Source organism: Lontra canadensis, unplaced genomic scaffold, assembly GCF_010015895.1.
Source record: "Lontra canadensis isolate GAN:19392208 unplaced genomic scaffold, GSC_riverotter_1.0 scaffold77, whole genome shotgun sequence".
In the NCBI taxonomy this organism is placed as follows: domain Eukaryota; kingdom Metazoa; phylum Chordata; class Mammalia; order Carnivora; family Mustelidae; genus Lontra; species Lontra canadensis.
This window is the reverse complement of record NW_022631071.1, coordinates 5,840,689-5,867,944: the sequence shown is the minus strand read 5'-3', so window position 1 is coordinate 5,867,944 and position 27,256 is coordinate 5,840,689. Positions and strand designations below refer to the sequence as shown.

Sequence of the window (27,256 nt, the reverse complement as noted above, 5' to 3'; positions counted from 1 at the left end):
AACAAGATCTGTCTCATCTTAAAGGGCCATGTGCTCTGGGATATGCCAGTGCTCTGAAACCTTTTTTCACCCTGGGGTCAAGTGTTAGTTGACATTTCCTTTTCTTTAGTTAACCTGCATCACTCAATTTTATCACCTTCTTGGAGTCCATATGGAATTTAATTCTTTACTCCAGATCCAAAGGTTTAAATAAGTGAGGAGAAATGATTGGAAAGAGGTCAGATTGGAGGCTGGGAGACCAGAGAATTTATTATAATAGTAGAAATAGGAAATGAACTGCTAAACTAGGACAGTGGTAATAGGGATAGAGTAAAGAGGAAGATTAGGATTTAGAAGCTATCAACTTTGGTGATTGAATTGAGGTGGGATCTGGGTGGAAGAAGAATAAGCATGGAGAAGTAGGGACAGAGATAGTTGGTGGAAAGATGAGTTTATTTTTAGACATGTAACTTTAGGTGATTATGGGACATTATTGCTAGGTACTGAGGTATATATGACGCTTGTTAGGTAGTGTAGACCCTCCCTGCTATGTTGGAGGAGAAGATGACTCCTAGAGGAGCATGTGTGTTCCTGGGTATATGTTTAGATTGAAAAAGCATATTCAAATCAAAACTATGATGAGATACAACCTCACACCTGTCAGAATGGTTCAAATTAACAACACAGCAAATAAGAGATGTTGGTAAGGATGTGGAGAAAGGGGGAACCCTCTTACATTATTGGTGGGAATGCAAACTGGTGCGGCCATTCTGGAAAACAGTATGGAGATTCCTCAGAAACTTAAAAATAGAACTACCCTATGACCCAGCAATAGGACTGCAGGGTATTAACTCAAAATACAAAAAAAACTGATTGGAAGGGGCACATGCACCCCAGTGTTTATAGCAACGTTAGTAACAATAGTCAAATTAAAGAAAGAGCCCAAATGTCCATTGATTGATGAAAGGATAAAGAAGATGTGGTATTTATTATATACAATGGAGTATTATTCAGCAATAAAAAAGAATGAAATCTTGCCATTTGCAATGACATGGGTGGAGTTAGAGTGTATTATGCTAAGTGAAATAAGTCATGTCAGAGAGAGACAAATAGGTGATTCCACTCATATGTGGAATTTAAGAAACAAAACATGAACATAGGGGAAGGAAGAAAAAAGAGAGGCAAAACATAAGATACTAAACTATAGAGTACAAACTTGAGGATTGTTGGAGTGGGGAGGTGGTTGGAGAATGGGCTAAATGGGCAATGGTTATTAAGAAGGGCACTTGTGATGAGCACTGGATGTTGTATGTAAGTGATGAATCACTAAATAATATTCCTGACACCAATATTAACACTATATATTAACTAATTGGAATTTAAATAAAAACTTCAAACAAAAAAAAGAAAAAAGAAAAAACATTGAGAAAGCTACCTGTTTTTTCTGATGCAAATTGAAAATAATCTACAAAACTGTGAATAGCAGAAATCGGGAGAAAATAGCATATCCTCACCTTAATCTTATCTGGATGGAAGTGTTGCATACCAAATCCCTGGGTAGAGAAGTATCAGATCCTTACAGTGTGTGAGACTTTTATCCCAAGGGGTCAAAGGTTAGCAAAGGTTGATGTTTTGCTGTAGGATATTATAATGCTAGTGTTATTTATGGACAACGGCTTCTTTCTTGCAAGTGGTAACTTTGGTTTCTTTGTTCCTTTATCTCCTACGTTTTAAATTTTGCTCTCTGAGTATTCTTTAGTACTGTTGATACTAAGAACATGTTGTATTCCAAAAAGTGTTCGTAAGACATTTTTCTTTTTCATATCTCTGAGAATATTGTTTCTTTGGGAACATGTTATATAGGGAGTCTAGTTTCCCAGGGTAGCTCCCCTTTTTCAAATCCTACTTAATCTACACTGTAGATGTGCAAGACATTATGCACAGTATGAGTCTGGGCTCTGGTAGCAGTTATGTGCCATATAGTGGGAATAGTGAAGAAAAAGTTCTTTTCTAGGTATGGGGCTGACCCTAGGCAATATTTTGAAATTGGTAAATTTTATCTTTGGGATTCCCCAGGCTCCTTTCTGTACCCTTTTCCCACATAATGGTGGTCTCCCTTTAGGTGACCCCCTCCTTCTGTGATTCTCCCCTTCCCACATCTTCCCTGTTCTTCACTTTTTCTAAGTACCTACCTCCTCATTTCTGAGTCTTCATTTCTGTCAAAGAACTTACTTTTCCTAAGTATAAGAAAGAACTATGTTACGATAATTTCTGGAGTCATGCTGTATTCTCGTAATTTTAAAATGATGAGTGTTAATAAAAGTTCATTGCTTGGTAAAGTATCAAGCAGGTAGCACAAGAAAGTGCATGAAGTCTGACAGTGAAAGGAGAATGTTTTGGGGAACAGATAATCCTGTAAGCAGCCTTGATTTAAAGTTCTGCCTTCAGAATAATTGGCACTGAGCTGTTTCTACTTTTCAAGTCTTGCCTTTATTCACGTAAGAGTGTATCTTAGAGCTTTTTTTTAAATTCATAACTGCTTCCATGTGAGCACTAGTGAAGCTTCTGGAGTTGAGGGTAGGCAAACAAATAGGGTGACTGGGATTGTTCATATGGCCTTTTAAGTGAAGGGTATATTCTAAAATGGCTTTATATAAGCAGGAATAAATAAAAAAGATCCTTTCATGTTTCTTATCTGCAAATGACATACAATTTCTAAGCTTAGACAATTTGATCATTGAGGCAAATGATGAATCTTAAAAGCAGTGGTTTCTAATAATTCATAAACTACCTTCTGTTCCTATCTGTTGAGTTGTATGCTTACCAGTGAGTCTGTTCTATTTGTTTCCATACCTTTGATGTGGTTTGAAGTAGGGTCCATGAGCCAGTGGCCAAGAATTCTTGAGACATCTTCGGTACAAAAAGGTGTTTTTATTATAGCACCAGGACAAGACCTGTGGGTAGAAAGCGCTGTACTTGGGTTGGGGGGGGTGGTGGTGGTGACTGATTTATATGCTTTCAAGTTGTGGGAAGTAAAGAGGAGGGAAGTTTTCAAAACGTCTTTCATATGTTAAAGAAGATTTACGGGATCCTGGAGGCCTGGCTTTTGTTAAGCTAAGGTGGTTTTTCCCTCTAGCTAGGCATTAACAATAAGATTGGGAGTTCTTGGAGGAATGTCACACCCTGCTACCGCAAGTATTTGTCAGTGGACTGAGAGTTATAAGGAGATTTCATTTTATCTACATTTCCTTTTTGCCTTTGTTCTCCACACCTATAATGCCAAGTGTAATTACTATTGTAATGATATGACTTAATTAAACATCGTGAAATTGATGAAATGTGTAAGAAAAAGATCTTTCCATGAAAATTAACTAGAAGTCCTTTGTATGAGTTCATGAAGCAGCTAAAAAGCTTGCCATTGAATTAAGCATAAGTGAGGCAAGTGAAAAGCCTAGGAAAAATAACAAAAATCTAGGATTCCTGTGGCTTTGCAGGTATCTTTAAGTTCTTTTTTCCAAGGAAAATGCTGATAGTAGAGAATGCACTAAGGGTGTGGTTTATGAAAGGGGCGTTGCTCTGAATTCCTGCTAAGGAGCCTATATTAAAAGACCTTAGCTCTACATCAAAAAAGTGGTGAACGAATGTGTATTTCCAGGTTGTGAGTTACAACAAAATGTTGAAGACAATTTCTACTTTTAATAATTCCTCACTTTAACCAATTTTTAAAAAGTTACAGATACAGGAAATATGTTAGGGTTTTAAAGCTGACGGCCAAGAAAGAATTCTTGAGACCTCTCCGGTGCAAAAATGTGATTTTATTAAATCATGGAGACAGGACCCATGCTTAGAAAGAGATGCATTGCAGTCACGAGGAGTGGCCCGTTATATACTTGCAAGTTGGGAGGGGGTTAGGGATAGGGTAAGTGTGTAAGGAATTTTGGAAGCAAGGTTTCCAGAACCTTCAGGGGGCTAGCTGTTGTTGGGGAAAGGTCATTTATTGCTGTTCAATAAAAACTCAGTCATGAGACTCTTCAGATGTATGTAGGTGGGTCATATGTGTGGAAGATGATTGCCAACATGTATCTTGTAGGGGGGTAGAGATACAGGAAGTTTCCAAAGGAATTTTTATATGTTAAAGTAGGCTTGCAGGATCCTGGAGGGTCCTGCTAAGATTGCCTTTTGCCCGTAGCAAAGTAGTAACACTGAAGCAGCTGAGTCCCTAGGGGAATGTCACTTTGCCTGTTTCAAGGACTTGGCAATGGGCTGTAGGTAGTAAGGAGATTTGATACTTTTTCTTCTGCCTTTGTTTCCCACAACAGTAACCACCTCCTGGACCTTATTATGTCTGTATAATGCTGTATAGTAAAGGCTCATTTTCTGTGCTGTAAAATGAAATTCTAGTTAGAACATCCTTTCTTTGCCGTTTCTGGGTATCTGAGGAACCAACATGCTCCAAATTGTTTGTCGAATAACCATGGTAGTCAAGCAGATTGTATTCTCATTCTTTAAAACTTACTAATCACATATTAATATATGGTTACCTTGTCTCCATGACAGATAAAGGCATCTATTGGATGTCGACATTTTACGTTGTAGAAATAAAATAAAAATAGAGTAGGGGATGATTTCAGTATGAGGCCTTGTAATCACAGATTCTTTTAAGAATTATATCCAAGGATATACTTTCTGGAACATTTGTGGTTTTGTTAGGTAATCCTGAGGGATTCTGTATATTTATTTGTACCTTAACGTTTGTCTTTGTATTTCTCATTTTTACTAGGATTTTTAGTAGGGAGGTTGCTAAGTATTATTTACAAGTGAAGTCTGATAGGGAGATTGTGGAACCATTCCAATATTGCAATAGTTCTATTCAGATGCAGATGAACTGCTATTCAACTACCTAGTTTTATTCAGATTTGGCTCAGCCTTCAGGGTAGGATGAATAAAGCAATTTGTTCATAGGGAGTTTGCTGGACTAACTTTTTGTCCCTGCTCTACTAAAAAAATAACATATTTAATCACTGACCCTTTAAGTCTTTTTTTTTAATATTTATTTATTTGACAGAGAGAGATCACAAGTAGGCAGAGAGGCAGGCAGAGGGGGAGGGGGAAGCAGGCTCCCTTTCTGAGCAGAGAGCCTGATGCGGGGCTTGATCCCAGGACCCTGAGATCGTGACATGAGTGGAAGACATATACAACCTATTGAGACACCCAGGCACCCCCCAGCATTTTCTCTTCTTGCACATAATCAAGGTAGCCTTTATGGAGAACAGGTCTGCAGTAAAAACAAAACAAAACCAAAAAACCCCTGAAACCTCTAAACAGACAGCATTCTTGGCAAACTGAAGTGATTATCTGGCTAGATATTAAATCCTTAGAATTTTGAACTCTGCTAAATAAGGAGGTTTATTACAAAGAGATTATAAAATGGTAGAAGTGGGTACAAATCTTGACTCTTTGGTGAGTATAAAATGGTAGAAGTGGGTACAAATCTTGACTCTTTGGTGAGTTTGGCCATATCACCTCCCTAATCTGGCTTTCCCTTGTTTGCCATGTGTCATCATTTCTATAATCATTATATATTGTTTGTTGCAATTTTGTTTCATTTGAATTCTTCAAGACTACCAACCACGTCTCCAGCCTTGTTTTTCAGATGTTTTGTTCTTTGTATTATTGTTGCTTCTTTTGTGGATTTTATTTATATATTTTTTCATCCTTTACTTTTCAGAATTCCGCTAGCTTGGTTTTAACTTACTTTTCTTTGATCATTTTTTTACTCAAAGTACTCAAAATATGTACTATATATGTACATATTTAAAGTCAGTGATACAGAAGGGCTTGTATAAAGAGTAATCTTCCCCTACTCCATGTATTTCTATCACCAGTGTTGTTGTTTACCAGTGCCAACCCATTTTAACTCTTTTCACTGTTGTGTAGTTTTCTCCTTATCTCTAAATAATATGCTTGAAGTACCATGTCTTACCTTATTTGTTTTAGATATTATCTGTTGCCTACCCAACAATTATCTTAACCTCAATCTGGCAGTTTCCCTTTCTTTTTGGTCAGTAGTTACTTGGCAATTCCTTCCTTTACCAAACTTGGTTAGTTCATAAAAATCAGTATACATATAGCTTCTCCCAGTTTCCTGAAATTTTTCCTCCAAACTGTTCTCCTGGTCATGTGATATATCTTTTCCTTTGTGGTGTTTAATAACATTACATTTCTAGCGTTTGTCAAAATTTCATCCTTCTGAGGTGGGTTGGGGGAATAGGTGAAATAGGTGTTGGGGATTAAGGAGTACACTTGTTCTGCTGAGTACTGGAGGTTGAATGGAAGTGTTGAATCATTATATGGTACATCTAAAACATACTACACTGTATGTTAACTAACTGGAATTTAAATAAAAATTTAAAAGAATATTTCATCCTTCTGTGTTCACATATCAAAAGTCTCCAGGTTAAGCATGTATTTTTACTAGAAATATACCAAAGGGGGAAAAAAAAATTAGTCATTTGTTTTTGAAGAGATTGAGAGCACACTTTTCAGTCTCTTTATTAAACACCCACCTACGTTTAGCCTGGTCACAAAATATTTAAGATATTTATTTCTATCGTTGATCGTTGTAAAACTTCAGGTAAACCTTTTTAGGATATTTAAATACATAATATAATTTAAGGATTATTTTTGTAGTATAACCTCCTGTGGTTTAAGTTGGAACATTCTCATTGGTCTTGGTGGCAGGGAGAGGAGAAGGCAGAAGAAAATCCAAGTAACTATTCACTAAGAGCAGATGTTGTATTTGGGCTGTATGGTCACATCAATATGGATATTGGCAGAAAACATCCCATCAGTTTGACAGATTTTACTCATGATAAATGTACTTCTAGAGGGCTTACAAAAAACTACTAGTTATAAATGTTTATTTTTGCAGTAATCCTTTCTGATTTCCTTTTTTTTAAAGATTTATTTATTTCACAGACAGATCACAAGTAGACAGAGGCAGGCAGAGAGATAGAGGCAGAAGTAGGCTCCCCGCTGAGCAGAGAGCCCGATGCGGGGCTCAATCTCAGGACCCCAACTTCATGACCTGAGCCGAAGGCAGAGGCTTAACCCACTGAGCCACCCAGGTGTCCCTCTTTTCTGATTTCAGCTTAGGTTTTTTTTTTTCCCTCTCTTGAAGCTACCTTATAATGATTTAGTTAAAACATATTGTATGTAGAGACTAGTAGTATTTTACAGAATGACCTAATTTTATACTGGTTTTCCCCCTCCTGATTGCATTTAGTAAGGCTGTTTGTGGCTCTACCTTTGTGGAATTCAAGGAAAGCTTCTGTTTGACAAAGCTAGGACAAACAGAATGAATTCTTCATTGTTGGCTATCTCAAAAAATTTATGTTGAAATCATAAAGTCCTTCAAGGATTAAATTAAAATACTGATTTTGTGTGTTACTATAACTAAGGTAGATGAAAGCAGAAATTGGGAAGGTTTTTAATCTTTTTTTGGTGGTGGGGGGGTTAATCTTTGTCATAGAATTTATTCTGTAAGATGAATGTGCCTAATTTTTTCATGCAATTTAAATAAAGAGAATAAACATTTTTAGAGCAAATCCAGACAGAATTCATTTTACAGAGTTTATTGACATTTATTTTATGGCATTTTCCTTCTGTATTTTAAAAGTACAAATACCGTGGGAAAATCTAGTATATGCTCTTGAGAGTATGTTTTGTCACTTGTATTTTATCGTTGGTTGGGTGCCTGGAAAGATCTGTGTGTTATTGGTGTCAGAAAATTAATTCAGTAGCTTTTATAGACAAGTTCATGTTGTGAGTGATCTGGGAGGTACATGACCTTTGAGCTCTATAGCTCTTGCTCTAATTCTGAAAGTAAGCTATGTAAATGGTCTAAGATGTCAGGTTGAAACTTTTCTTGGTTTTCAGCCAAGGGAATTATTGAATATGTTGAGATGCCTCTGTTTGTGCTATTGATGAATAATATCATATCACGGTCCTATCTTTGCTAATTACTTTGTGAAAGTATATTTTTAGCTGGCATGGTGATACTGCGTACAGGTCAGAGAGTATTATAAAATGGTTTTGTTTAACCTCTGTCCCTCATTTTTCTTATCAGTAAAATGGGGATAATAATAATAACTACAGTATAGGTTTGTTGTGGGGATTAATTTGAAGTCATTTTTGCCTACCATAATCATGCTTTGCTTAAGCTTTTCAGTGTTAAATATTTGTTAATTAATTAATTAATTAATTATAGGGAGGAAGGGGCAGAGGGGGGAAAGAGAATCCCAGGCAGGCTCCACACCCAGCACGGTGCCTGTCCATCTCATGATCCTGTGAACATGACCTGAGCCAAAATCAGCAGTTGGACGTTTAACTGACTGAGCCACCCAGGTGCCCTAATATTTAGTTATTTAAACAAGTTCTTCCTGTATGAGTTTAAACAAGCTGTTTTTGTTTTCCATGGGGAGATGGTTGTCTGCTTTTACTTTGGAAACCATTTTTACTGGTTGCATATTTGGGAACGTGTTCCAGGTGCTAAATAACTGCTATATAAATGGACTTTTAGAGTCCAGCTCTTCCGTGGATTGGTAATTATTTGCAAATTCAAGAATAGCAGTTAAAAGTACTAATAGTGAAATTAAATCATCGGTTGATTTTACATACCTTTTTCTACCAAAAATGTGTTATAATAATACCTTATTCACAACTCAGGAATAATTTCCACTTTTAGGTGATTTATACTCTTGAATCTTTAAAGGAGTGAATCATTTTCTTTTGTCAGATTAATTTTACAGCTACATTAGAAAACTAAATGATGTGGTTATTTAAGTCATTGTGTAGTGAGGTATCTCCAGAGTAATAATCATAGCCATTTAGAGGTTATTTGTGTGTTATAAAGATGGTAAGCACAGGGGCACCTGGGTGGCTCAGTGGGTTAAGCCACTGCCTTGGGCTTGGGTCATGATCTCAGGGTCCTGGGATCGAGCCCCGCATCGGGCTCTCTGCTCAGCGGGGAGCCTGCTTCCCCCTGCGCCTCTGCCTAGTTGTGATCTCTCTCTCTCTCTCTCTCTCTGTCAAATAAATAAATAAAATCTTAAAGATGGTAAGCACAACAATAGATATTAAATCACCCTATTTAATACAAACAACAGGCACATGTCTGGGTACATTGTTTCAATAATAAGCATAATTTTAAATAAAATTATATATTGCAACTGCCTTCTCTATTTCTGTTGCTACCATCCTAGTTAGCTCTTATCACCTCACAACTGGATCTCCCTCTTGGTGTCTGTCTCTCTCCTACTATCTCCAATTCAATCAGTCATGACAAGTTTGAGTGCTGACTGGGTGCTGGAAGTAGTACACAAAACTGAGAACACAGTTCGGACCAAGAGAGACTAATCTTTACTACAGCGAATGTACGGTATAACAAGGAAGACTGTCATTGAGAAGAAATTATAATTTGATAATTGAAATGTGTTATAAACGGAGAAGTTAGGAACCATGGGAGACTACCACAGGATCGACTGTAATCTGATCTGAGCCGAGATAGGAGATGGCTGGGTGAATAAGGGGGCATGGGGTGAGTACTTTCAGTAGAGCAAAGTGTACATAGAAAGGCCAAGATTGAAAAAGAACTTGAGCTCTAACTAGTATTGTTATATGGATGAAGACTCTTGTGGACTGACTTCAGCATGTAGGTAGATGTTTTAGAGCTTGGATTCTACTCAGATCTAAATACTAATCCTAACTGTGTAATTTATTATCTTTGTGACTTTAGGCAAATGACTTAATGACTGTGAAACTTGATTACTTGGCCTGTAAAATGGGACAGTAAATTCCTGTGTAGTAGGATTGCTGTGAGGGTTTAAATGAGGCAATGCATATAAAGCTCTTAGCATAGTGCCTGGCACATAATAAATGCTCATTGAGTTGTAGCTAGTATTTAGGTAGAATAGACCCAACTTGCTTATCTTTGCAAGCTACTTTTTTAGCCTTTGATTCTTGCTCTCTTCTATTCTGAATATTACAGCTTACAACCTTGCTCTGAAATTCTAAAATCTGAAAGCTCTGAAAACAATTTTCTCGTTCAGCCACAAAACCTGATCCGACTTGAAGGTATATGTAGTTTTTATCTGTCTATCCTGTTTCGTGGAATATTCATGTTTCACTGTTAACCATGAATGCATTTGATTTAGGGTGCAGCACTAGATCCTGCTGGCTGTATTTTGTTATGTTATGGAACACATGCCGTATTCCTTTCTAAAATTTTACTCTAAATTCCAAAACACATCTGGCTTTAAGGGTTTCAGATAGGAGATTGTGGACTTATACCACCTAAAGTCATCTTTCTAAAATACTGCCTTCCCCATGTCTGTCTCTGAATTAGGAAATCATAAGAAGTCTAAGTAGTTGTGAGACTTAAGTCCATACTACTCCCGTGGGTTTTCAAGATTATCTTTAATCCAGCCCCACCATACATATTCAGAATTTAATACCCTTCAACGTCAACCCTGTGTTTCATAAGGCTGCTTCCCTAAGGTAAAATAAAATGCTAATGCTCCTTCTTCTACCTAACTTCCTTCTTGTCCCCTTTTACTGGCTATTTAAATCCTACCCAACAATTAGGGTACAGTTCTTTATAGTTTCTAAATGAAGCTACATTTATGTATTTCTTCTCTGAATTCCTATTGTACTCAATTTATTCACCAAATATTTGAGTAGGTGTTACGTGCCAGCTACTGTTCTAAGTGTTAGAGATCCAAAAGTGAGTAAGATAGGTAAATTAAGGTCCCTGCTGTTAGGGAATTTGTTTCTTAGAAAATAGGACACAAATAAGTGTACAAGATATTTCACATATTAGTTAATGTTGTGAAGATAATAAGATAGGACATGTGATAGTGCCTGGGGTGGGGGGTGACATACCTTAGAATCTCACAGTTTAGCATTTGTTTATATGTGTTTAGATTTCATTCTTATTAGACAGTAGAGGACAAGGGCAGAATCATATCTTACACTTGTATGTGCCATACGTTGCTGGGCATATAATGGGTACTCAAATATATTAATGTTTGGTTGAGGCATTTCTCTCTTTTTTTTAAACAGAAGGTAAAAATTAAATGTTGAGTCCTACTTGGCTAACTCATTGCCATCAGAGTATGTACTATGTATAAGGTGCTATGCTGTGTTTTGAAATATTTATATTTGTGTAAAACTAGCTTTCATCTCTGCTGCTTTTTATTCATAGACTAAAAGATGAATTTTCATGTCTAAACAATTTTTCCATTTTAAATAGTTTAGTATAAAACAAAAAAAAATTATTTCTATACCTACAGAAGAAGTTACTAGTCTTAGAAACCTAGATTGTTCCTACAGTCGTTTCTGATTAATTAGGTACTAAATGATTTCCTCCAGTTCATTTGTGTTATTTTTTTTAAGACCTAAGTGGCGAACATGTACTTCCTGAATGCTTCACCCTTAGTCCTGAAGCTAGGTATGATTGTTACACAGAAGAGATTGCTGGATTCCTATATCATAGTCACTCCTCTTGGCAGTTAAAGATTGAAGTTCATAGCAAAACAGTTTAAGACAGAGCATATTTTGTTATGACAGATTTATGAAATTTATCCAGTGAAGTAACATGGTCTTTTGCTTAATGGAGAAAACTGAAGTCCAATGCTGCAATGTCCTATTTGATTTCCGGTAGATACACATGTTGTTCATTATAAATTGAAAGAGCATCTTAAGAAGAAAATCCCTAAAGGAATTTTTTCTTGTCATAAAAGATTGTAGAAAGAATTTTATTTTGTAATAGTTAAGAATTCTTGTGGGTTAAAATTTGATGCTTTTGATTTGACAGTACTTCTGAGATGATGTTCCTATGGTTGCAAAAATATAAAAGCATTGCTTTATTGAAATGATGAAATGGACAGTTTGAGATGCTAACAACAGCAAAGTAAAGTGGTGAATAGGAGCTTAATGCCTATTACTTATTCATCTCAACTACTACTAGGCTTTTGTCCTGCAGGGCCACAGCTCTTTAAATCCTCATTAAACCTAGTACATTGCCAAATGATCTGTCATCTATTCCTAAATGCTAATGATGGTGGAAGACTACAATACCTAAGAAGACATGTACGCATCTGAAAATGACACTGTTAGAAAGATGAAATAATATTTTGGATTAATTATAAATAGAAGCAGTAATCAGTTATTTTTGAAAGCCAAAGTTTGTTTTCATTTTATCTTCTTAGAATTAAACTTCTACATTGATCTCAGTTCTAAAAATCAGAATAGATTTAGCTTTCTTGGTAAAATAAATACACCTGAAAGGTACTCTACTAAAAAAAAAGCTTTTTAAAAGATATGTAATTTATGAGAGAGAGAGAGAGAGAGCAGGGGGAGGAGCAGAGGGAGAGGGACAAGCAGACTCCACAGTGAGTTCAGAGAGAGAGCGAGCGAGCGAGCAGGGGGAGGAGCAGAGGGAGAGGGACAAGCAGACTCCACAGTGAGCTCAGAGCCTGACCTCAGAGCTGGATCTCAGGACCTTTGAGATCATGACCTCAACAGAAATCAAGAATTGGACACTAAACTGATTAACCACCCAGGTACCCCTCCAAAAAAAGTCTTTGTAATAAAGTATTTGATGCCTGAACTAAATGTTCATTTTGGTTTAGAGATGGTTAAATGGCCTTGAATTACCTTGATTGGTCTTAACTGGTTTATAAAGTTCAGAGTGAGTACAGGATCTGAAAAATAAAAGGCAGGCCTTTGACGAGTACTTCCTTCTGTTACTGCTACTGATCTGAATAGGTATTTGGCAGAAATTTTGTCTAGAGAAATCAAACCCTGATTGATGCAGATGGCCTAACTTAGGGGCCCTACTACTGTGAAAAGTATATGCAGGTTATTTTAGGGTACTGCCCTGTTAGAGCTCTCAGAATTTCTCTTTTTCCATCTTTCATTAATCTCATCTTCAACTAGATTACAAGGTCCATGAAGGAATAATGCATGTTTATCTTGTTTATGACTGTATTCCTAGTGCTCAGCACTGAATAGGTACATAGAAAAAGCTCAAATATTCATTCAGTTGAACCAAATATGGTTTTCTGGACGTATTGCCCTTCTAAGCAAGAAACTTAAAGCCAGGTAAATAACTGACCCTTCATTTTTTATTGCGATGTCTGACTTATTTAAAAGAGAAGAAAATGGTCAATTTGTGTGACTAAGTTTTTTAGTTGGTGGTGAGACTTTTGAATTATACACAGTTTAGTTTTCTACTTTCTGTGGGAGTAATTGTGCAGTGTTTATACAACATTGTATTACCATGTAACAACCATAAGAGTTGAATCTTTACATATTGCTATCTTTGTTAATTTCTGTTTAAGAAAATTAAAATTTTCTTTTCAAAGAAAATTAATTTTCTTGCAATAATGAATCTTGCATTTCAATCAGAACTTCAGCATTAGGGTTTATAAGTAAATCGGCCATTTCTCTTTTGGGGTTGAGACTCGAGTGATAATTTTATAATTATACAATACTCATAATACTGTACTAAGTTATATTTAACATAACTGATCACAAGTGAAGTTTAATAAACTCTAATTGTTCGACTAAGTGCAAGCTTACTGCTTTTCTAGAGTTGATTTTAATGGAAATACATGGTCACCATACTTACTGGTGCAGTATGCCCTCATCCTAATGACTATTATCATTTGATTTGCACAATAAAAGCTTACTAAAATGACTTCAATCAGTGCTTTTAATTTAGGGGTGTGACTCTAATAAAGGTTTATTTGGGGCCATTTTTGCTTAAAAATTTTTTAACTGTATAATAGCTCTATAGTTTGTACGCAGGGTTAAAATCTATAATGTCTGCTTACATGTCGTGTGAGAGAGAGATGGATGTACCTATATAAATCACATTCAGATAAAATTTGAGAGCTTGTCCTTATAGAACTTCATTATGAATGAAAAAAAATTTTTCAGATAATCTTTTTTTTTTCCTTAAAGACTTATTTATTTATTTGACAGAAAGGGAGGGAGAGAGAGAGAGAGAGGGAAGGAGAGAGCACAAGCAAGGGTAGTGGCAGGCGGAGAGTAGAGGGAGAAGCAGGCTCGCAGCTGAGCAGGGAGCCTGACTCGGGGCTTGATCCTAGGACCGTTGGGATCATGATCTGAGTTGAAGGCATGGTTTAAACCCCTTAGCTGAGCCACCCAGGTGCCCTAGGATAATCTTTAAAACATTTTTTAACTGAGCATAGTTGACATATAATATTTTCAGGTGTACAACATAGAGATTCAGTTTCTTTGTTATGTTATGCTCACCACAGTTATGGATGAAAATGCACTTTAATACAACCATTTAAAAATATGTTTTAAGTTTAATTTACATAAAAATGCCTAATGTTGTCAAACAGCTCTTTATAGTTCCCTGAAATGTTTCTTTTGCTGGTGGTTTTTGCTATTCTCAACTCCTTTTGTATGTTTATTTTTTGACTAATTTATAAGTACAGTTGTGAGGTGGAAATAATTTTTTCTATCGAAGATAATTTAATTGTAACTTACCCAATAATTTTATTATTTAATGTATTCTTTTTTTTAAATATTTTTATTTATTTATTTGACAGAGAGAGATCACAAGCAGACAGAGAGGCAGGCAGAGAGAGAGAGAGAGAGAGGGAAGCAGGCTCCCCGCTGAGCAGAGAGCCCGATGCGGGACTCGATCCCAGGACCCTGAGATCATGACCCCAGCCGAAGGCAGCGGCTCAACCCACTGAGCCACCCAGGCGCCCCTATTTAATGTATTCTGAAGGAGGGTTTTATATATTTATTTTTATTTTTTGTGAATCAAATTATTTTGTCATTTTTACAAATGTGCCTTTTTTAATTCAAGTATAATTAACGTACAATGTTACATTCATTTTAGGTGTACAGGATAGTGATTCAGCAATTCTATATACTGCTCAGTGCTCATCATAAGCGTATTTTTTAATCCCCTTCACTTATTTTACCCCCCCCCCGGTAACCATCAATTTGTTCTCTATAGTTAAGAGTCCGTTTCTTGGTTTGTCTCTCTCTCTTTTTCCTTTGCTTATTTGCTTTGTTTCTTAAGTTACATTTATGTGTGAAATCATATGGTGTTTGTCTTTCTCTGACTTCTTTGCTTAGCATTATACTCCCTAGCTCCATCCATGTAATTGTAAATGGCAAGATTTCTTTGTTTTTATGGCTGAGTAGTATTCCATTGTGTGTGTGTGTGTGTGTGTGTGTGTGTGCGCATCACAACTCCTTTGTCCACTCATCTATTGTTGGACACTGGGCTGCTTCCATAATTTAGCTGTTGTAAATAATGCCACTTTAAACAATCAGGGTGCATATTATCCTTTTTAAAAAAAAAGATTTTATTTATTTATTTGTTAGAGTGGAGAGAGAGCACATGTGCGCATGTGCACAAGCAGGGGGTGGGGCAGAGGCAGAGGGAGAACCAGGCTCCCTGCTGGGTAATGAGCCCGATGCAGGTCCTTGATCCCAGGACTCTGGCATTATGACCTAACCATTATGACCTAACACCTGGGTGTCCTGCTTTTATCCCTTTGAATTAACATTTTTGTGTCCTTTGGGTAAAACTGTAGTAGTTTAATTGCTAGATGGGAGGGCAGTTCTATTTTTAACTTTTTGAGGAACTTCCATACTGTTTTCCACAGTGTCTATCCCAGTTTGCACTCCCACCAGCAGTGTAAGAGAGTTCTCCTTTCTCCACATTCTTGCCAAATCTGTTGTTTCCTGTGTTGTTAATTGGAGCAATTCTCACAGGTGTGAGGTGATATCTCATTGGAGTTTTGATTTGCATTTCCCTGATGATGAGTTGATGGTGAGCATCTTTTCATGTGTGTGTTGGCCATCTGGATGTCATCCTTGGAGAAATGTCTGTTCATGACTTTTGCCTATTTTTAAATTGGATTGTTTTTTTGAGTGTTGATTTGTATCAGTTCTTTATATAGTTTGGATATTAACCCTTTACTGGATATATCATTTGCAAATACCTTCTCCCATTAGTAGGTTGTCTTTTAGTTTTGTTGTTTCCTATAGGAAAGTCAACTAAATCTCTTGTTCTTGTGGGTAATGGCCTTATGAAGAAGAGGTTCTATAGTGTCCTGCTGTGTGGTTTCCCTTATTTCCCAAAGCCTGACATTTCTGGCATTGACTATCTTCAATGTGTGCTGCATATACTGTGCTATTTTGTGATGGTCACTTTATCTTTTGGGCCAGTTGTCTGCAGAGACTGTCTTGGTCTGTTGTGAACAGTGTTTGGTCCCTGGACTGAATGTGGCCATTTGACTAGGTGTGCCTTGGTCTGAGACAAGTGAAACTGGCACTTCCGGAAGTGTGATTCTGCCGGGGTACGTTGGGCAGGGTTTGGTGTAAGTAAGTTAGTGAGTGAGTGTTGCCGCTGTGCTGGTTCCCACAGGTGGTCATGTGCTTATGAAGATAGGCAGTGGAGGGATATAGCATCTGGCAGTTTCTTTGTTCCTAAAGGGTCCCTCTGTGAATGCCACCTCTCTGGGATGCATTCTAAAATGAACACATAACCTCCCCACCATGTGCCCTAGTTGGTCTTCTGATTGCTGTTTCCATGCTGTGTGTCTCTAGGTCTTTTGTCTGCCTTCTCTCCAAGAGCAACCCCAGTGCCCTTGGAGCTCTATCTCAGCTAAGCCCACTGACATTTAAAACTTCAGGCTTTAAGCACTATTGCTTGTCAGAAGTCATGAAATTGAAGTTTGGCTCCTCTAACATTCCAAGCCACTTGTTAGAGGGAATTGTTTTCCCATGTGCTCTCCTACATGTGAGTCTGTCTCCTGCCTTTCTCTGCGAACACAGCTCCCTTGCCACTGCAGTGGTTAAGATCTTTTTCTCTTCCAAACTGTCTCTGCACTTCCTACTTTCTTTGATGTGGCCTCCTGTCTTCCTTTAGTTGTATTTTGTTCTGCCAGTTTTGGTGTCAATTTCTGGGGTATTGATATGATTTGATAGTTATCTAGTGATGTTAATTGGACAAGGCAAGCCTAGGGTCCTCTACTCCACTGCCACCTTCTGACCTCATTGTTTCCACTTGAATAGGATGGACAGATTGGGTCTCACTGAGCAAAAATTCCAAAAGGAGAGATTATGGAATAAAGAATATGGAAATAGAAAAGGTCATTGCCAGCAGAGGGAAGAGTCAGTGCATGTGACTGATTACATTATTGAAGAACAGTGAGGTGGTCACTGTGACTGAACTGAAGAAATTAAAGGGACAGTAATAGGAGATGAGGTCAGAGGGATCTGGAGAGAGTACAGATCAGGAGCGCCTTGTAGGCCATTGTAAGGATTTTGACTTAAACTTGTAGTGAAATTAGAGAGCTGTTGGAAAGATTTTTTTATTTTTATTTTTTTCTTTTTTATTTTATATTTGGAAATTATGTTAGCCACCATACAGTATATCATTAGTTTTTGACGTAGTGTTCCAAGATTCACTGTTTGCGTAAAGCACCCAGTGCTCCATGCAATACATGCTCTCCTTAATACTCATCACCGGGCTAACCCATCCCTGTAGCCCCCCACCCCTTTAAAACCCACAGTTTAATTCCCAGTGTCCATAGTGTCTCATGGTTTGGCTCCCCCTCCGAATCCCCCCCTTCATTTTTGCCTTCTTTCTAAGGTCCTCCATGCTACTGCTTATGTTTCACAAATAAGTGAAACCATATAATAATTGACTTTCTCTGCTTGACTTATTTTAGTCAGCATAATCTCCTCCAGTTCCATCCACGTTGATGCAAAAGCTGGGTATTCATCCTTTCTGATGGCTGAGTAATATTCCATTGTATATATGGACCACATCTCCTTTATCCATTTGTCTGTTGAAGGGCATCTCTCTCTGGTCTTTCCACAGTTTGGCTTTTGTGGCCATTGCTGCTATGAACATTAGGGTGCATATGGCCCTTCTTTTCATGACATCTGTATCTTTGGGGTAAATACCCAGTAGTGCAATCTCCAGGTCATAGGGTAGCTCTATTTTTAATTTTTTGAGGAACCTCCACATTGTTTTCTAAAGTGGCTGTACCTACCAACAGTGTAAGAGGGTTCCCCTTTCTCCACATCCTCTCCAACATTTGTTGTTTCTTGCCTTGTCAATTTTTTGCCATTCTAACTGGTGTAAGGTGGTATCTCAATGTGGTTTTGATTTGAATCTCCCTGATGGCTAATGATGATGAATATTTTTTCATGTTTCTATTAGCCATTTGTATGTCTTCTTTGGAGAAGTGTCTGTTCATGTCTTCTGCCCATTTTTTGACTAGATTATTTGTTTTTGGGGTGTTGAGTTTGAGAAGTTCTTTATAAATCTTGGATATCAACCCTTTGTCTGTCATTTGCAAATATCTTCTCCCATTCCTTGCATTGCCTCTTTGTTTTGTTAACTGTTTCCTTTGCTGTGCAGAAGTCTTTTATCTTGCTGAAGTCCCAAAAGTTCATTTTTGCTTTTGTTTCCTTGCCTTTGGAGACCTGTCTTGAAAGAAGTTGGTGTGACTGATGTTGAAGAGGTTACTGCCTATGTTCTCCTCTAGGATTTTGATGGATTCCTGTTTTCACATTGAGGTCATTCATCCTTTTTGAGTTTATCCTCGTGTATGGTGTAAGAGGATGGTCGAGTTTCATTCTTCTATATATAGCTCATCAGTTTTCCCAGCACCATTTATTAAGAGACTGTCTTTTTCCATCAGATATTTTTTCCTGCTTTGTTGACAATTATTTGACCATAGAGTTGAGGGTCCATATCTGGACTCTGTATTCTGTTCCTTTGGTCTGTGTGTCTGTTTTTGTGCCAGTACCAGGCTGTCTTGGTGATCACAGTTTTATAATATAGCTTGAAATCAGGCAACACGATACCCCCAGCTTTGTTTTTCTTTTTCAACAATTCTTTGGTGATTTGGGGTCTTTTCTGGTTCCATACAAATTTTAGGATTGTTTGTTCCAGTGCTTTGAAAAATGCTGATGGTATTTTGTTGGGGATGGTGTTGAAAGTACAGATTGCTCTGGGCAGCATAGACATTTTAACAATGTTTATTCTTCTGATCCATGAGCATGGAAAGTTTTTCCATCTTTTTGTGTCTTCTTCAATTTATTTCCAAGTGTTCCATAGTCCTTGAGTATAGATCCTTTACCTCTTGGTTAGGTTTATTCCAAGGTATCTTACAGTTTTTGATGCTGTTGTAAATGGAATCATTTCTCTAATTTCCCTTTTTACATTTTCATTGTTAGTGTATAAGAAAGCAACAGATTTCTGTGCATTGATTTTGTATCATGCCACACTACTGAATTGCTGTATGAGTTCTAATAATTTGGGGGTGGAGTCTTTTGGGTTTTCCCCATGAAGTATCATGCCATTCGCGAAGAGAAAGAGTTTGACTTTTTCTTTGCCAGTTTGAATACCGTTTATTTCTTTGTTGTCTGATTGCTGTTGGTAGGACTTCTAGTACTATGTTGAGTAATAGTCGTGAGAGTGGGCATCCTTGTCATGTTCCTGATTTTAAGGAAAAGACTCAGCTTTTCCCCATTGAGAATGATATTCACTGTGGGTTTTTCATAGATAGATTTTATGAAATTGAGGAAATTCCCCTCTATCCCTATACTCTGAAGAGTTTTAACCATGAAAGGCGGGAAAGGATGCTGTATTTTGTTAAATGCTTTTTCTGTATCAGTTGAGAAGACCATGTAGTTCTTCTCTCTTCTCTTATGAATTTGTTCTATCACTTTGAGTGGTTTGCAAATGTTGAATCACCCTTGCATCCCAGGGATAAATCCCACCTGGTTGTGGTGGATAATCCTTTAAATGTATTGTTGGATCCTGTTAGCTAGGATATTGGTAAGAATTTTGGCATCGTATTGCTCTGAAGTTCTCCTTTTAGATGGGGTCTTTGCCTGGTTTGGGGATCAAGGTAATGCTGGCCGCATAGAAAGAATCTGGAGGTTTTCCATCTGTTTCTATTTCTTGAAACAGCTTCAGGAGAATAGGTATTATTTCTTCTTTGAATGTTTGGTAAATTTCCCAGGGAATCCATCCAGTTGTGGACTCTTGTTTTTTTGGAGGTTTTTGATCACTGCTTCAATCTTGTTACTGGTTATTGGTCTGTTCAGGTTGTCAGTTTCTTCCTTTTTCTGTCTTGGAAGTTTATAGATTTCCAGGAATGCATCCGTTTCTTTTAGGTTGCTTAACCTGTTGGCATATAGCTGTTGATAATAATTTCTGATGATTTTTTCTATTTCCTTGGTATTAGTTGTGATCTCTCCCCTTTCATTCATAATTTTATTAATTTGGATCCTTTCTCTTTTCTTTTGGATAAATCTGGCCAATGCTTTATCAATCTTATTGATTGTTTCAAAGAACCAGCTTCTAGATTCGTTGATGTGTTCTAATGTATTTCTGGTTTCTAATTCATTGATCTCTGCTCTAATTTAATTATTTCTCTTCTTGTGCATGGGTTTGGTTTAATTTGTTATTGGTTCTCCAGATCTTTAAGGTATAAAGATAGTTTGTATATTTGGGATTTTTCTGTTTTTTTGGGTGAGGCTTGGATGGCTATGTATTAGGACCACCTTTGTCATATCCCATAGATTTTGGCCTGATGTGTCTTCATTCTCATTGGTTTCAGTGGATTGATTAAGTTCTTTGATTTCCTGGTTGACCAAAACATTCTTGACGAGGATGGTCTTTAGCTTGAAGTGTTTCAGTTTCTTTCAAACGTTTTCTTGTGATTGAGGTCCAGTTTCATAATATTGTGGTCTGAGAATGTGCAGGGAATAATCTGTCTTTTGGTATCAGTTGAGACCTGGTTTGTGACCGAGCATTTGGTCTATTCTGGACAAAGTTCCATGTGTGCTTGAGAAGAACGAGTATTCTGCTATTTTTTGGGTGGAATGTTCTGTATTTATCTATGAGGACCATCTGGTCTAATGTGTCATTCAAAGCTCTTGTTTTGTTGTTGATTTTCTGCTTAGATGATCTGTCTGTTGCTGAGAGTGGAATGTTAAAGTCCCTTACAGTTAATGTATTATAATCAATATTTCTGTATTTTGATTAACACTTGGCTTATGTAGTTGGCTGTTCACATGTTGGGGGTATAGATATTTACAGTTGTTAGATCCTCTTGTTGAATAGAAACATTAAGAATGATAAAGTATCCTTCGTTATCTGTGACTGCAGTCTTTAGGTTAATATCTAATTTGTCTGATATGAGCATTGCTACCCCAGTTTTCTTTTGTTGTCCTTTGGCATGAAAGATGGTTTTGCATCCTTTTACTTCCAGTCTGGATGTATCCCTAGGTTCACAATGAATCTCTTGTAGACATCATATGGATCGGTCCTTTCTTTTAATCCAGTCTGCAACCCTGTGCTGTCTTATGGGAGCATTTAGGCTGTTCACGTTGAAAGTGATTATTGAAAGATAGGATTTTATTGTCATCATGTTGTCTACGAAGTCCTTGTTTCTGTGGTTCGCCTTTGTATATTTCTGTTTTTTTTAAAAGATTTTATTTATTTATTTGAAACAGAGAGAGAGAGATCACAAGTATGCAGAGAGGCAGGCATAGAGAGAGAGAGGAGAAAGCAGGCTTCCCACTGAGCAGAGAGCCCGATGCGGGCCTCCATCCCAGGACCCTGAGATCATGACCTGAGCCGAAGGCAGAGGCTTTAACCCACTGAGCCACCCAGGCGCCCTGTATATTTCTGTTTTATATCACCCATGGGGTTCTTTCTCCTTTTATGGAACCCCCCCTTAATATTTCTTGCAGGACCGTGTTAGTGGTCACATATTCTGTTAATCTCTGCTGGTCCTGGAAGCTCCTTATCACTCCATCCATTCTGAATGACAGCCATGCTGGATAAAGAATTTTTGTTTCTTCTCATTTAGTATCCTGAATATGTCTTCCTAGCCCTTTCTGGCTTGCCAGATCTCGCTGGACAGGTCTGAGCTTGTTCTGATGTTCCTCGCTTTGTAGATAAGGAATCTCTTTCGCCTACCTACCCTTAAGATGGTTTCCCTGGTATTAAGATTCACAAGGGTCACTCTCGGTCTGTTCTCCTTCATCTTGGGGATTGTTCTCTTTGACTCTAGGACACAAATTCTCGTTTCGTTCCCCAGATTTGGGAAGTACTCAGCTACGAGTACTAATATCCCTTTTAGTAAAAAGGGATGTGAGCAAGCTTGACCAAGTTGGTGTACATCATTCAGCTTCTGTTATTTATTTTTTTTTCAAAGATTTTATTTATTTATTTGACAGAGATCACAAATAGGCAGAGAGGCAGGCAGAGAGAGAGGGGGAAGCAGGCTCCCTGCTGAGTAGAGAGCCTGGTGCAGGGCTCTGTCCCAGGACCCTGGGATCATGACCTGAGCCGAAGGCAGAGGCTAAACCCACTGAGCCACCCAGGTGCCCCTCAGCTTCTGTTATAAGACATAAATGTGTAGGATGTGACAGAAAGTTTACTTTTAATTCTCAACTGGTGATTTTTAAAAATCTCTTTCCTCCCTAATCACAATCTTTATTATTTTATTATTTTTTAAAGATTTTATTCATTTATTTGACAGAGAGAGAGAGACCGCGCGAAAGGGAATACAAGCAGGGGGGAGTGGGAGAAGGCTTCCCGCTAAGTAGTTAGCCAGATGTGGGGCTCGATCCCAGGACCCTGGGATCATGACCTGAGCTGAAGGCAGATGCTTAACAACTGTGCCCCCAAATCAGAATTTTTAATTAGAATTTCAATGTACTTACAATAATTGCCCTTCATGCTGATCATATGTTATTGTAAGATCTTGAATTACCTTCTCAGTCATGGAAGATTACTAAATTATTATTACTTTCTTTACTGTAATATTGCTTTATTACTTTAGTATTGCTGTACCCTAATTTTTCAAATAGTGGTGCCCATTTTGTTGTATGGTAGCTTTTATTAGCCACTTTCTTTTATTAACTAGGATATACCATTTTAAGTGCTTTTCAGCAGAAGTAGAAAACCACATGGAAAAAACATGTTTTGGAATTTTTGAGAAATGGACATAGATTAACAGAATCTGTTAATTCAGTTTTTTCTAGTATATTTTGAAGATTTCCTTTAATTACCAAATGTAACTGGATTTTAGACACAGTTGTTTCATTTATTTCATTTATATTAAATGTGACATTTTTTCCATTTTTAAAAATTTATTTCATATATATGATTCATTCTAAAACTTTGAAAAAACTTGAAAGGACTTAAGACTTTGCAATTTCTTTTCTCATGTTTGAGCACTATGGTAATCATGTCTGATCCAGATCTGACTTTGGGACCCTGCAAGTCAAAACAAGTACACACCCCCATCCAAATCTTCATTTTTAATCCTTAAAGAGTGTTTTTTTCCCCTTTGTAAAAAATGTATTTGGTTATATATTTAAAGTTGCTAGTTCTTTTTGATTAGTTATAATTAATAAAATCAATGGGTTATCATTCAATTATTAATTTGTTTGATCTATGAATTCTCTTATCTGACAGGTTTTTTTTTTCCCTTTTGGTTTTAATAGAACATTCAAATAAAAACTTTGGCAGATGATGTGGTAAGGTGGTCTTAGTAGCATGTTATGTTACTTGTGCATGTTGCCTTTTTTAACTAAAGTGGGTGGACATTAAAGCATTCATGTATGTAAGATATATATAGATGTTTAAAAGTACAGTAGAATGGAAGACTTGTTAAGAGATTCTTTTGTTTTTTTTTTTGATATTAAAGTAAAGAATTATCTGAGAACTCAATAAAATTTTGATTTTATCCTACTGAATACCTTAACCAGAATTCTTTTTGACTGTATATAAATCTAACTCTGGAAAATACAGACTTTTTTCTTTTATGATAGCTAAGGAAACTGAATAAGTAAAAGATTAATATCAATATTGGGGGAAATTAATGTAGAAAGGAAAGTAAGTTAATGATATTAGATATATGCTATTAAATTTAAAATTCTTAAATATTTTGAGCTAAGGCTATCATAGTAAAACTTATTAAAAGTTATGGACTTAACTTTTAAGTGTGCCCTTTTATAGTTAAACTTTTAAAATACAGTATTTTAAGCAGTGTCCTTTTTTTTTCTCTGTGAAATTACAAATAATGTAAAACATTAGTAGATTCAAGAAGATAAAATTGTATAGCTTAACTTCATGTTCTTACTAGAGTATAGCCGAAAGCAAAAGCCTATTTTCTAGATAGAAATGAAGGGCATAATGGAAGATCAAGTATATATGTAAATAATGCTACTCAGTTAAAATCTAGCACTACAAAAGTGACATGAAGTAACAGGAACAGAAAAACATTGATTTAATGGTAAATTACATATTTAAATGCTTTTATGTCCACCATAATTTTTTAGTGAAATTTGACTGTTGAATATGTACTCAAGTTTATTTGGGATTACTTAATAGAGTTGTTTGAAAATGTAATACATACCTAAACCAACTTAATTTTCCTCTAAGAGTTAAAAGAAAATTAGAATATAGTTCAGGATAATTTGAAGAAATAAATCTTAATGTGAACATTGGGATTGGAACCAGGACTTACAAATTTAGTGAATCACTTTTTCTGTGAAATGAGAGGGTCTAGATGATTTTTCAAATTCTTCCCAGCTCTAAAACACTATGATTTATATAATCCCTTTGTATGAAACCATGTACTGGAATCATTTTTGTAATCCTAAATAAGCTGCATAAAACTGCTCATATTTCTTTAAAAATACAACTTTTAATTAAAAAAAAAAGCGTTCCTTGAATCAAAATGAAAAGTGTGTTCTTTTTAATGGGGGGAGTCAACAGAAAATTAAGTTGTTGTAATAACTTCTGTGATGCAGTTTGTAATAATTGTAGTATTTGAAATAATTTATAAGGACTCAGTAACATGGCAGGAAGATTACTGTTCTCACATCTAACATGTGTGCTTGTTTAACATGAATTGATGGTATGCATGTGCTTTCTAACAGAAACCAGAATAAAACTGAGTTGCATTCAGTTTTATGGACATTACTAATTTCCGAGATCTAGTGTTTTGTGGTTTAAAACAGATTGGGATGTTCATATGTACCTGGACTCATTAATATACTTTATGTGAAATAGCAAGCTAATTATTAGAGATTGTGCATGGAACCAAAGTTTCAGAGTCAATATCCATGAAACATGAAGTTCTTCATAATAGTGGTTGTAGGAATAAGATAATTCTGTATATGTTAACATTGCCATTAAATGGAAAAGGTGATGTCTTGTTATTCCCAATTTTCAGGGAAAAAAAGGGCAGTCATAGTAACAGCAACAATTATAAAATAAATAGCAGAGAAGTACATTAAACATAACAACTTATTTTAATCTCAGTATAACTCTGTGGTATAGGTACTTGTTACCTGTATTTTAAAGACTTTATTTATTTTAGAGAAAAAGAAAATCTCAAGCAGATTGCCCACTGAGCATAGAGCCCTATATGGGTGGGGCTTGATCTCATGATCCCTAGTAGATGATGACCTGAGCCGAAATTAAAAGTCGGACACTTACCTGAAAGAGCCACCCAGATGCCACTTGTTATACATATTTTAGAGACTAGGAAACAGCACACATAATTTGCACAGGGTTCCTCAGTTAGTAAAGGGCACATTCAAACCCGGGCAGTCTGGCTTCAGAATCTATGTCCTTAACTATTATACTCAACCGCTATGCTGACAAGTATCCATAGCTACTTATCACAATTTTTGGCACTTGGAAGAGAGAAATGTTACCGTAATTTACCCCTTAGAATTGAACATTGGGGCTCTTTATATTTCCTTTCTTTATTTCTCGTAGTTCAAAGCTACAGTCTCCCTTAAACAACCATGTGACCATGATGCAGGACTTTTTTTTTTTTTTTAACCTACTTACTGTGTGAAACAGAAATAAGGGACTAAGGTTTACTTTTGAGAAATGCTTTTCACACCTCAGACTTCTGAGACTGAAGAACTGTTACAAATTTTTCAAAATTGTACAATCTCTAACTGGAGCTTGTTGCTTAAGTTTGTCAAAAGACAATAATTATACATATTATACTAAGTGCTATTTTGATATTTCTTGCATTGTATTAAGTGCTATTTTGATGTTTCAGTACTTTGTATTTGTGATTCTGGGTTTCTTTCTTAGAGTTTCTTATTTTTTTTCTTTGTAGCGTGACCGGATTACAAGTTTTAGAAAATCTACTGTCAAAAAAGAAAAACCTCTTATTCAACATCCTATTGATTCTCAAGTTACAATGAGTGAGTTTCCAGCAGCTCAGCCATTGTATGATGAACGATCTTTGAATTTGTCAGAAAAGGAAGTACTGGATCTCTTTGAAAAAATGATGGTAAGTTAGAACCCTGTTTTTGTTGTGATTTTAAAATTTGTGTGTCCAAGATAGCATGGGGTTTTAAGTAGGTATGTTTGTATGGATTGTGTTTGTAATGGAAAAGAGAGACCAGAAACCTGTTGATAACACAGAACTATTTTCAGAAGTATCTGTGTTTTTGAACTAAAACATCCTCACTTATTACTTCTACAGTGAGCTCCAGAAAGCAGGGGCTTTCTTTTTTATTTGTGTTCTCTAGTGTTTTGTAGTCTCAGGCACATTGAATCCAGTTTTCTACTTAACTGATTTGTGTTTCTGTTTCTGTAAAGTAAAACAGGCCAAGTTTCACTTTGCTGGAAACAACACAAGGTATCTTGTTAGGTATATGAAATAGAGTGGGGAAGACGGAGGGTAAAACAACAAGGGAAAACATAGAGGAGAAACAGTGCCTCAGAGAAGGAGGTGGATGGCAGTAGAGTAGGAAGACACTAGGCTCAACTCATCTCATGAACACAGGTAGAGAGCTATCAAATCAGTCTAAATACCTCAGAAATCAACCTGGAGACTGACAGAATAAACTCTATAAATGAAGGGAGAGAAGAGACCACATCAAAGAAGGTAGGAAGTGCAGAGATGTGGTTTAGGGGAAGAATCGATCAAAGCTACTGAGGAGGGGAGAGCTCTGGTCTGGAGAAGCGCTAGAGAGAGATAGAAGGAGAGAGAAAGAGAAGCACATGGGGGGATGTACATGGAGATTGTTTCACCAAAGCCCTTGGCTTCGGAAAACAAGAGGGGCAGAGTTTCATGAGTTCTTGCAACCAGTAGGGTTTAAAGCCTGGAATTTTGAAGGTCAGCAAGCTTGGCTGGGA

General features: G+C 36.7%; 1 protein-coding gene across 5 annotated transcripts in view; it reads left to right on the top strand.

Moving 5' to 3' along the window:
- DIAPH2 (diaphanous related formin 2) overlaps window positions 1–27,256 on the top strand; it is a 1,009,576-nt gene that overhangs the window by 24,064 nt on the left and 958,256 nt on the right. For 4 of the 5 annotated variants that reach the window (XM_032881800.1, XM_032881797.1, XM_032881798.1 and 1 more), the window contains exons 2-3: window positions 23,587–23,619; window positions 26,229–26,405. In XM_032881800.1, the coding sequence (XP_032737691.1) occupies window positions 23,587–23,619; window positions 26,229–26,405 (210 nt within the window). The remainder of the gene's footprint in view (window positions 1–23,586; window positions 23,620–26,228; window positions 26,406–27,256) is intronic. The other variant, XM_032881801.1, reaches the window with a different exon arrangement.